This window comes from Geotrypetes seraphini, chromosome 8 (genome assembly GCF_902459505.1).
Source record: "Geotrypetes seraphini chromosome 8, aGeoSer1.1, whole genome shotgun sequence".
Classification (NCBI taxonomy): domain Eukaryota; kingdom Metazoa; phylum Chordata; class Amphibia; order Gymnophiona; family Dermophiidae; genus Geotrypetes; species Geotrypetes seraphini.
The window spans coordinates 127,183,838-127,196,552 of record NC_047091.1 but is presented as its reverse complement, the minus strand read 5'-3'; the positions used below and the strand labels follow the sequence as shown (position 1 = coordinate 127,196,552).

The 12,715-nt window shown below is 46.3% G+C and overlaps 1 protein-coding gene across 1 annotated transcript in view; it reads left to right on the top strand.

The window, feature by feature from the left end:
• CIT (citron rho-interacting serine/threonine kinase) overlaps positions 1 to 12,715 on the top strand; it is a 702,016-nt gene that overhangs the window by 364,089 nt on the left and 325,212 nt on the right. The window contains 1 exon segment of the mRNA XM_033956569.1: positions 10,402 to 10,542. Within this exon segment, the coding sequence (XP_033812460.1) occupies positions 10,402 to 10,542 (141 nt within the window).

Sequence of the window (12,715 nt, the reverse complement as noted above, 5' to 3'; positions counted from 1 at the left end):
CTTCCAATAAGGGCGCTCTGAGCAACCAGTCGTCCAGATATGGGTGAACTTGCAACTTCATCCTCCTCCAATGAGCCACCCCAAACACCAGCACAGTGGCGAAGGTCTGGGGCAATGTCATCAGACCACATGGCAGAGCTGAAAACTGATAATGTTGATCCTGCACATGAAATCTCAGAAAGTAGCCCTGAGCTGGAAAAAAAGGGAAATCTATAAATCCCCCTCTGTGAAATCCAGGGAGACCCGAAACTCCCCTGGAGCTACTGCTATAAAGACCGATTTCACGGTCTCCATCTGGAACCGAGTAAGCTTGAGAGCCACCTGCAAGTATTTTAGATCCAATCTACTGATGCATTCTTTAGTACGATCAAGTATACAGATTATTTACTTGAGCCCGAAAGGCTTGGCACTGGCTTGGCCCACTTGGCACCGGCTCTATCGCTCGAATTTCCAGGAAATGCTGAACAGTAGCCTTGACTATGTGCGCTGCATCCAGTTTCCTGGCAGGAGAAGCTACAAACCCATCTAACAGGGGTTGTGCAAATGCCAGCTTGTAGCCTGATCGAAGAAATTCGAAGACCCACTGGTCTGCCACAATGTGCATTCAGGACTGTAGACGCTCCAAGATCCGACCCCCTATCCACAGAGGGGTCCTCAGCTCCCTGGCATAATTTTTTTTTCCTCTTTCAGGCAGGTCGGGCAGATGCAGGCTGAGAACACCTGTATTTTGCAAACCAACTCTTGGAACCCTGCAAGGATTTCCACAAGGCAGGATAATTTGGTCTGTAGGCACAAAAAAATCCTTCGGGTCCCCCCCAAATTGTTTTTTTGCCATACCATTCAGCAGTGCCTGCAGGCAATGATCCATCACCAAAGTCATGAGGGCATCCAGTCAATTGCCCAACAGCAACTGCCTGTGAAAGGCAGCCAGGCTAGAGTTGCCATGGAGGACATATCAGCAGCCTACTGCTGAACCCAAAGCATTCGGCTGGCTGACATAGAATACACTGACTCTGAAATCAGCCCTCTCAAAAGGTCATAGAACCATTCGTCATGAAGTCCATCCCACCCATCAGAAGCGAGGAGGAGGCTCTACCGCCTCAGTCTCCAGCATATATAGCAAGCTAGGCAGGCGCGGCACAAAGAGCATCGCCACAACAGCTTTAACTCCTAAATTAGCAGAGTTAAAAGCTGTCACGAGGCAGTGATATGTGTCGGGACACCTGAGTGCCTCGAGAATCACCTAGGGCCACCGCAACAGTTGCTGTCACTCTTACGCCAGAGGATACCGGTGGGAGATAGCACTAGCATTCTGGAGAAGCCCATCTGGAGAGTCAAACTGTTCCATAACTATAAGACTGATATCCGGATGCCATGGAAAGGATTCAGACTGCGAGTGCATGCTGCAAAGCCATGGAGAAGAAGTAACAAAAATAGAATGAGGAGGCTTGGCATCCAAGATCAAGCCCTGCAAAGACTGAGCAATGAGATCAAGCAGGCCTCAGAGTTAAACAAGAGTACCACAGTCTGATCAGCACCAGGATCAGGAGCCCCTAAGGGAACCGCAGATCCCGCATTCAAATCCAGATCCTCCAATCCGAGCTGTGCAGCCTTGCAACCAAATGTTCCTCAAGGACCGGAATCACAGCTGGCGTCCCCTGAACTAGCTGCAAAGAAGGAACAGACGGAGCTAGCACAGACACTGAACTCCCTGAGGAGGAAACATCGGGCAAGGACTCAGATTGGAGTGTCCTCTCTCCAATTAGTTTTTGAATTCCATTGCATAGAAACATAGAAATAGGCGGCAGATAAGGGCCACGGCCCATCTAGTCTGCCCACCTCAATGACCCTCCCCGTCCTTTCTCTGTGAATAGCTCCCACGTGTCTATCCTATTTGGCCTTAAAATCAGGCACGCTGCTGGCCTCAATAACCTGAAGTGGAAGACTATTCCAGCGATCAATCACCCTTTCAGTGAAAAAGAATTTCCTGGTGTCCCCGTGCAGTTTCCCGCCCCTGGTTTTCCACGGATGCCCCCTTGTTGCCACGGGACCCTTGAAAAAGAAGATATCTTCTTCCACCTCGATGCGGCCCGTGAGATACTTGAATGTCTCGATCATGTCACCCCTCTCTCTGCGTTCTTCGAGTGAGTACAGCTGCAACTTATCCAGCCATTCCTCGTACGGGAGATCCTTGAGTTCCGAGACCATCCGGGTGGCCATTCTCTGGACCGACTCCAATCTCAGCACATCCTTACGGTAATGCGGCCTCCAGAATTGCACACAGTATTCCAGGTGGGGCCTCACCATGGATCTATACAATGGCATAATGACTTCAGGCTTACGGCTGATGAAACTCCTGCATATGCAACCTATGATTTGCCCTGCCTTGGATGAAGCTTGCTCCACTTTATTGGCAGTCTTCATGTTCTCACTGACGATCACCCCTAAGTCTCGTTCTGCTTCAGTTCTTGTTAGGATCTCGCCATTAAGGGTTTAAGTCTTGCATGGATTTTGGCTGCCCAGGTGCATGACTTTGCATTTTTTGGCATTGAAGCTGAGTTGCCAGGACCTAGATCAGCGCTTCAGTAGGAGTAGGTCGTGCATCATGTTGTCGGACATTGAATTTATGTCTGTTGTGCTTTTGCCTACTACATTGCTTAGTTTGGTGTCATCGGCGAGTAATGTTATTTTACCTCGCAGCCCTTCTGCCAAGTCTCTTATAAAGATGTTGAATAGGATTGGGCCCAGGACCGAGCCCTGCAGCACTCCACTGATTACCTCCGTCATTTCGGAGGGGGTGCCTTTCACCACTACCCTCTGAAGCCTACCTCCAAGCCAGTTCCCAACCCATTTCATTAATGTGTCGCCCAATCCTATAGAACTCATCTTGCTCAGCAACCTGCGGTGTGGTATGTTATCGAATGCTTTACTGAAGTCCAGGTACACGATGTCCAGGGACTCCCCAACATCCAGCTTCCTCGTCACCCAGTCAAAGAAGCTGATCAGGTTGGATTAGCAGGATCTCCCCTTAGTAAATCCATGTTGACGGGGATCCCGTAGATTCTCCTCGTTCAGGATCGTATCCAATTGGCGTTTGATTAGAGTTTCCATTAGTTTGCACACTATTGATGTGAGACTCACCGGTCTGTAGTTTGCTGTCTCCATCTTGGAGCCTTTCTTGTGGAGTGGGATGACGTTAGCCGTCTTCCAGTCCAACTAAGTCCGTACTAAGGGAGAGATTGAAGAGCGCGGATAGCGGTTCCGCCAAGACATCACACAACTCCCTGAGTATCCTGGGGTGTAGGTTGTCAGGCCCCATTGCCTTGTTAACCTTAAGCTTTGACAGCTCGCAGTAGACACCGCTGGGTGTAATTACTAAACGGGTCATCTACGTCAACCCTTATCTGTAGCTGAGGGCCGAGTCCTGGCGCCTCGTGGGTGAAGACTGAGCAGAAGTATTCATTTAACAGCTGGGCTTTTTCCGAGTCCACTTCTACATAGTCTCCGTCTGGTTTCCTAAGATGTACTATCCCGCCTGAGTTCTTATTTCTGTCACTGATATACCTGAAGAAGGATTTATCTCCTTTCTGGATGTTCTTCGCTAGAGACTCCTCCATGCGAAATTTGGCCTCCCTAACTGCTGTTTTGACGGCTTTTGACTTGGCCAGATAGACTTCCCTAGAGTCCTGTTTCCCTGATTGTGTGTAAGAGATGAATGCTTTTTTCTTCTCCTTGATGAGGTCCGAAATCTCCGCAGAGAACCACTGTGGCTTATTGTTCCTTCGCCGTTTACTTACTGATTTAACATAGCGGTTTGTTGCTTCTTGTATGGTGGCTTTCAAAGTCGACCATTCTTAGCTAAAACGATTGAAAAAATTGTATTTAACCAATTAACAGAATACATCGAAAAAACCAACATACTGCACCCAAACCAAACAGGATTTAGACAAAATCATTCTACGGAACACTCACTAATTGGTATGACTACGTCTTTAATTTATCACTTAGATCACCATACATCTGTAATCTTGATTTCCCTTGACTTATCATCTGCATTTGACACTATTGATCACTGTCTTTTAATAAATAGACTTAAGTCAATCGGTTTAACTGACCAAGTTTTGCTCTGGTTTCAATCTTACTTCAATAACCGTTCATCAACTGTCTTTTTCAATGATTCAACATCAGAAAGTTATTCACTTCCTTATGGAATCCCACAAGGATCAATATTATCGCCTATTCTATTTAATATTTTCTTAGCTCCTTTGATGACATTATGTCAGTCCATAGGATTTACAGCATTCGCGTATGCAGATGATATACAACTATTACATCCAATTAATACCAAAAATCCAAATGAAATAGTAACAATTAACGACAAACTGGATCAAATCCAATATTGGCTTGAAAGTAATAAATTATCCTTAAACATTCAGAAAACTAACACTATGTTCTTTCCATGGAAAGAAGACGAAACACTTTCCTTTCCTATTTCTATTAAGGGTATTCCTTTGCAAATGGCCAAAAACATTAGGATCTTAGGAGTAATATTTGACAACAAATTATCTTTTCATGATCATATAAGCCAAGTGGTCAAGTCAACCTTTTACAGACTCCGTCAGATTCGATCTATATCAAAATTTTTATGTACACAATCTCTGAATATCCTACTTCATTCTCTTGTAATTTCTAAACTTGACTATTGTAATTCCCTATTCATTGGTTTGCCTCAAAAAGAGCTTAGACGATTACAGATAATACAGAACGCCTCCATTAAAATTATATATAATGCCAAAAAATTTGACCATGTGTCACCTTTACTCAAGAAAGCACATTGGCTTCCGGTCGCACACCGTATCATTTACAAACAATGCCTACTGACACATAAAACTTTAGAATCTAAAACTCCGGCCTTTATCTACAGAGTATTAATACCATATACTTCCTCTAGATCTCTCAGATCACAGGATCAACATCTCTTAGCTATCCCCTCATTGAAAGTCATTAACACAAGACGTACCACAATCTTCTCTATAACAGCCCCTCAGTCCTGGAATAACCTCCCACTTTACCTAAGACTAGAAAAAAATTTAGGAAAATTTAAAGCTCATCTTAAAAGTTTCTTATTTACAGATGCATTTAATGATATTAATGACTAAATCTCTCTGCTTTATCAATTTAATTCTCTCAATTTATTGTTTACCCCTCCTAATGTATTTCCCTTGAATTTTTAAACATAATAACTGTATGTAACCTTCGAATTAAATAACTTTCCTTATGTTTTAGTATTGTCAGTTAAATCCCATTTAAGGTTTAATTTTCCTTTATTGTGTTTGTTTTTATTGTAAATGATATATTAATTAATTTTTTGAACAATTTGTACATCGCCTAGAAATGTGAATAGGCGATAAATCAAGACATTTAATAAACTTGGAAACTTGGATTTCTTCCACGTTATCGGTTTCTGCTTGGCTTTGTAGCGCCTGGTGAATGAAGTCTCCCATTTCTTCGAAGTTTGTGTCCTTGAATTTGAGGACCTTGGTCAGTGTGGTAGATTTAGTGAAACCTTTCCTGAGATTGAACCATACCATATTGTGGTCACTGGAGGCCAATGTGTCGCCCACCGAGACCTCTGTGACATTTTCTCCATTGGTAAGTATCAGGTCCAGTATTGCCTGATCCCTTGTTGGTTCCAACACCAGTTGCCTGAGTCTTGCTCCCTTCATAGAGTTTAATAGCTTCCTGCTGCTGCCAGAAGCAGAGGAACAATACTGTGTCCCCACGCAAGGTGATATTCTCTATATCTCCGATTAATTCCATATCTAGGTCATCCTGTTGTCTTGGGGGTCTGTATATTACGCCAAGATACAGGCATTTGTCCTTCCCTCTGGCCAAATTTACCCAAAGGGATTTCCCAGTGTAGTGGACATCTGTGATTCTGGTGACCTTAATGTCATCTTTAGTATATAATGCTACACCTCCTCCCATTTTGCGGTCCACTCCGAGAAGGTGCTTCAGGTGTAGTCCATGATCCGCAGACTCATAGATCTTGCAGCATTTGAGCCCATGCCAGACTTGGGCTTTGGGAGATACTCAATATACTTCATTGTTCCTAAAGAAAGGCTCTGAAGATTTGAGATCGATACTGGATCTCAAAGTGGTCAAAGCAATGCTGAAGGTGCCTGATTTCGCATTGAGACGGTACATTCCGTCATTGCTTCGATGGGGCCAGGGGAGTTTCTAGCCTCCCTGGACCTCACGGAGGTGAATCTCCATTTTCACATCTTTCTGATGCACAAGAGGTTTTTGCGGTTTCACGTCCTGGAGCAGCACATTCAGTTTGCGGCTCTTCTCTTCTGATTGGCAATGGCGCCCAGGACTTTCACCAAGGTGATGGTGGTGGTGGTGGTGGTGGTGGTGCACCTCTGCTCCCTGGGTGTCCTGGTCCATCCATATCTGGATGACTGACTGATCAGGATTTCCTTTCTGGCTGAGGGGCTCCAGGCAGTCCAGCAGGTGGTTCACTTGCTGCTGCGTGATCAAGCTTCAGAAGAATCACTTGGAGCCCACCCAGGATTTGGAGTACCTGGGTGTCTGCTTTCATACGGGGCAGAACAAAGTGTTCCTCTCCATGTCCCATCAAGAGAAGATTCAGAAAGTCATCAGAGACCTTCTGGCTACTCCGACCCCAACGGGCTTGGCAGTATCTACAGGTCTTGGAGCTCATGTTGGCAACGATCAATGTTGTTCTGTGGGCCATAGCCAGACTACATCCTCTGCAGGTGGCTCTGTTATTCTGATGGAATCCGCTGCGGGATCAGTTGCTTGCTCCTGCCCTGGACAGAGGTGGTGCACAGTAGCAAGGAGTGGTGGTTGTGTCCCCTGTCGCTGGACAGGGGTCTTCCACTCTGGATCTCGGATTAGGTGACAATGTCCACGGATGTGAGTCTTTCCAGCTGGGGGGCAGTCTATATGTCTGTACCAGTACAGGGCTGGTGGGTGCTCCTGTAACGTAATTGATTGATCAGTCGCCTGGAACTGAGGACGATTCGGCTATCCACTTTCCATTTCCAGAGTCGTCTCTGTCATCGAGCTGTCTAGGTGTTCTTGTACAATGCCACGGCGGTGGCTTACATCAATTGTCAGGGGGGACACAAGGAGTCCCTCCCTGAGCTTGGAGGCTTGGTTGCTCTTTTGTTGGACGGAAGGACACCTTGTAGCACTGTCCGCGGCTCATGTGGCAGGGGTGGATAATGTTCAGGCAGACTTTCTCAGTTGCCAGATGCTGGACTCCGGAGCATGGTCTCTCTCCTGGAGAGCGTTCAAGTGTAGTGTTCAAACTCATGGCTAACATGGCGATCAGGAAGGCAGATCAGTTTTACAGTTGTAGAGAGGCCACAATGACGGCCTGGATGCTCTGGTGTAGTCCTGGCCCCAGGAGAGTCCTATGATAGGGTGTTTGTTGCGTCAAATAGCAGATCACAGGGGACCAATGATTCTGGTGGCTCCCAACTGGCCGAGGCGACCTTGGTATACTGACCTGGTTCGGCTCCGGCTGGGTTGAGGACTGCGGTTGCCTTGTCACCCTCTTCTCCTGACTCAAGAGCCGATTGCTCTACAGGACCTGGACCGCTTTGGCTTTGGCGACTGTGACAGCCTGGGGTGATTCTTTTGCATTGATTGCTACGTTGTTCCCAGTAAACAGAAGTCCATGGTGGCAGCCTACACGAAGGCTTGGCGGTGCAACCAAGCATGGTGCACCAGCCAATAGAAGGATTCTTCTCCCTCGGTTCCTCGGGTGCTGGAGTTTGTGCAGGATGGGTTCAGATTGCAGGTCTGTCCTGTCTCAGCCCTTTTGCCTTGCGAGGCTCCTTGGTGGTTCCTCCGGATGTGGTCCGTTTTCTATGGGGCGCAGTTCGTCTGAGGCCTCCTTTATACCTCCCTTGTCTGATGTGGAATCTGAATCTGGTTCTCTGCTCCCTGGCTCGCCCACCATATGAGCCTTTTTAGCAGGCTTCCTTGATGGATCTCACGATCAAAGTGATTTTCCTTGTAGCTGTTACTCCAGCCTGGAGAGCTTCGGAGCTTCAGGCTCTTTCTGTCAGGATCCTTTCCTGCATATTACGGATGCCACAGTGCTGTTGCATATTGTTCCTTCCTTTCTTCCGAAAGTGGTTTCTGTCTTCCATGTGAATTAGGAAGTCCTGCTTCCGGCATTTGTTCTGTCTGGTTCAAAGTCCATGGACTGGGTACTGCGGTCTCTGGATGTGCATAGGCTCTTGCTGTGGAATTTGGAAATTACCAATGAGTTTCGTTTCTTGGACCACCTGTTTGTCCTGGTAGGTCCTGCATGCCAAGGCAGGCCTACCTCTAAGGCTACCATTTCAAGATGGATTCGTGTGGCCATTTCTGCAGCTTATGTAGTACCATGAAAGAAACCAACCCTCGGGGTCCTGGCTCATTCAACCAGAGGGGTTTCCTGTTCCTGGGCTGAGTCTCCAGATGAGATTTGTAGGGCTATTACATGGTCTTCCTTGCATACCTTCACCAAATTTTATAGGATTGATGTGGCAGTCAAGCAGAATACCACTTTTGGTGCCTCTGTGTTGGCATCAAGTTCATCAGCCTGCCCTGATGTTTTCGGGACTCCTCTGTTAAGTCCCACTGGTCCGGGAATAAAGGGGGATTGTACAAGAACAAAAGATTAGGTTCTTACCTTTGCTAATCTTCTTTCTTGTAAATCCTTCCTTTATTCCGGGATCCTGCCCTATGTCTGTCTGAGTCGCTGATTGCCTGCCTTAACGTACTGGTAAGCTAGATTTTGGTTTCGGACCAGCCTTTCTAAGAGTGCCATCTGACTGAATTTAACACTAAATGTTTTTTTTTGGGGGGGGGTCTCTAGTTCCAGCACTCCCTTCTGACAATGCAGGTTGTGTCTTCCTATAGCACTGTTTTGTTGTTTCGGATTTCTAATATTTCGTGACTTGTTCTCTCGTTTTTCATTGTTGCTGTTTTGCATATGTTATGAGTAGAATTAATTTGTCTGTTGGGGAGTTCCCTGTTCTCTCTCTCTCTTGTTTGCTATCTTCTGTAGATGTTCCTATCTGCTTTAAGACTGACTGGTGTCCAAGGGGCATACTCCAGGGTATACTATCAGAGGGAGGAGTTAAGATTTCAATCACCTGAGGCTTCCTACAGTTCCTGGTGGAAAGAGATACAGAACCCACTGGTCCTGGAATAAAGGGAGGATTTACAAGAAAGAAGATTAGCAAAGGTAAGAACCTAATCTTTCGATATGATAAAGGAATAGAGAGTCCAATTAGAGAGGAGATAGTAGACCATACCTTTTGTCAAAAATTGGTTAACAATGGGCATTCAAACAACATATGCTGCAGTGAGCCGATAGAGGATTTACAGGACCAGCAACAATTGTCACCATGTGTACTCAATTTGGAAAGTTTAAGAGGAGTTCAGTATGTTCTATGTAGCAGGAAAAAAGAAGATTGCAAGTAAGAAGCTGAGGAGCATATTTGTGACGTGATAGTCATACTTTTTGCCACACGGCATCATCAAGTTGTTGTTTGGTTTCTTGGTTCCATTTTCCCACTAGTTGTGTCGGGCGGGATGTTTTCTTATTCTGTAAGAATTTATACCAATTGCCATGAGTTGTGTCTTAGTGGAGTTTAACTTGTAGCCAGAGGTAATGAAGCAGGATTGGTGTATATCAATACGTCGTCTGCATAAGATGATAATTTCACCTCAACTGGACCACATTTTATGCCTTTGATATTAGGATTGGTACGAATACTAGATAGCAGAGGCTTTAGGGCAATGTTCATTTGATGTCAGAACAGACTTGGACTGAGCAGAAAGTTCCTATTGCCTCTCCTTTTTGTTTCTATTCTTTTCATTCTCAACTGCTCTGGTACAAACTGAGGAGCACAGAGCAGTGTCAGAGGAGGCAGAGCTGAAAAATGTAGATGATGCCTTCTACACAAACTCGCAAGTAGGGGTGCACAACCCAATGGTCAAAACTCATATGTCTTTTTACTAAAAAGAAGATTATCGAGATAAGTACCTAATCTTCCCATTAAGCCTTTTATTTTTTTTAATTCAAGATCAGTTAAAAACCAATGCTTCTATTCATCCTTAGAATAATTTCTGGCATGATTTTACTGTATTACAACATTTGGGAAAACCTAAAATCATTTCATTTATGTGTAAAGTCTAGTCAAGATATGTGTTAGTCCAATAAACAGGTTTCATCTAATTATTTTTTATTCACCTTTATTTCCATTTGTTCCAGTGAACAAACATGACAATATGGCAACTACAGTATGTTATTTAAAATATTTGAAAATCAGATATTTCAAGATTGTCCCATTTCCTCCTTTTTAACAGCAAGCAAAGCTACAGCAACAAATGGACTTACAGAAGAATCATATTTTTCGCCTGACACAGGGACTACAAGAGGCTTTGGATCGAGCAGATCTGTTAAAAACTGAAAGGAGTGATCTGGAGTATCAGCTGGAAAATATTCAAGTAAGTACATAAGAGTCAGATATATCTGCTTCACCATTCTTCCTCTCTCTTTAGACAACCAGCTTTAAATCAGTTTGAGTGAGGCATTTACAAATGATATCAATGGGTTATTGCCTCCAGTGCTCTCTTTTTATCCAGTTTTATCCAGAAAATTATTTCTGAGCCTTTATTCAGCACACTTGTAGATAGTACAGAAGTTCTTAGTCGTTGGCAGAGAGTGAAGCATTGAGCCCAATCGTAGAACAGAGCATATGGACCAGCGTCCTTGGGCTCTAATATTGGAGCTCCTTAATCCTCTACGAATCGGGCTGTAGGAGAGACTTTTTGCTTACTACTGCAGGGAGGTCTGCTTTGTCTCCTTGATTGTTATGGGCTATAATACCTTCCCTTTTGCAAGCTTCAGGCATTTGTATTGGATACACCATATACAAGATTCTACTACAATATGCAAAGTTCCCCCTGAAAGTCATCTCCAAATTTCTCCTCAACCAGTCTATAGTATTTCCTGTCTTCTTCTGAAGATCACATTCTCACTCGGGTGAGGCAGCTTTACACACATTGGACTGTAAGGCCCATATTCTGTATAGGACACCCGGGAAGGGTGTGCTATACAAAATTGGGCCTAGGCCCACCCAAAATAAACCCGATTCTGTAACCAACGTCCATATTAAAGATGCCGGTTACAGAACCGGGTTACAGTAGACGCGGCCGCTATACTTATCGCGGCAAGGGATCTCCCTGCTGCGATAAGTATTACGGTCGTGGCTGCCAGTCCCTCCACATGATCACAGCAGAAGGGAGCCCAACCCCTCCTGCCCAATGACCACCCCCCCACGTATGATTGTGGCAAGAGAGCCAAACTTCTCCTGCCCAATGGCCGCCCCCCCCCCCACGTACAATCGTGGCAGGAGGGAGCCCAACCCCTCCTGACCGATGATCACCCACCCTTTCCCGAAGATCGCCAGCAGGAGGGTGCCCAATCCCTCCTGCTAGACCCCCCCCAACGAAATGCCCCAACCCCCCCCGGGCTCACCGAGCAAGTTGGATGGCCGGACAGGTCCTCGCATTGTCCATCTGGCAGGCCCGTCTCCATCCAAATGAGGCGGGCCCACCCCTGCCCTGCCCAACCCACAGGAGCCTAGGGCCTGATTGGCCCAGGCTCCTAAGTCCCCTCCTATGGGCCATGTAACATAGGAGGAACCTTAGGTGCCTGGGCAATCAGGCCCTAGGCTACTGTGGGTTGGGCAGGGGAGGGGTGGGCCCGCCTCATTTGGATGGATGCCAGCCAGCCAGTGCGAGGACCCGGCTGGCCAACTTGCTCGGTGACCCCGGGGGGGGGGGTTCGGGGACAGGGGGGGGTTCGTTGTGGGGGTCCAACAGGAGGTATTGGGCACCCTCCTGTCGGCGATCTTCGGGAAAGGGTGGGTGATCATCTGGCAGGAGGGGTTGAGCTCCCTCCTGCCGCATTCGTATGTGAGTGGGGGGTGGGTGGTCATTGGGCAGGAGGGGTTGGGTTTCCTCCTGCCACGATTGTATGTGGGGGTTGGGTGAGTGATCATCAGGCAGGGAAGGGGTTGGGCTCCCTCCTGCCGCGATCATACGGGGTTGGGAGGACTGGCAGCTGCGGCCATAATACTTATCGTGGCAGGGAGATCCCTTGCTGCGATTAAGTATAGCGGCCGCGTCTACTTATAGTGTAGGTCAGCATTTTGCTGGCCTACATTGTAAGCATCTCCCGCTCTACTATGGAGATGCATAGGGCCGTCTAGGTTCGCCTAAGGCTACCGCCTAGCCTTAGGCAAGCTTATGGGCCTCCCTAGGCTCCCGGAGGCGCCTTCAATATAGGCGGCCTGCCTGAGTAGCATTTTTTTTTATTTTTTTAAATGTGTGTCCTGATTGGCTGATTAGACAGTTGTAGGATGCCCATAGCTGCCTACAATTGGGACACAGTTTACAGAATATGGGCCTAAATGTGCATTTGCTTACTGCTTGGATTGAACCAAACCTCTCAGAACAACCACTCAAATCTTTATGGTGTTCGTCCTTAACAGATATGATGTTCGTCCTTAACAGACTTAGAGTTCTTGTCATCAAAAGAACCATCTCTACTTGGCTAGCGGACTATATCTTCTTTATATATGCTCGGGCTGAACTGATGCTTGAAGGCCATGTC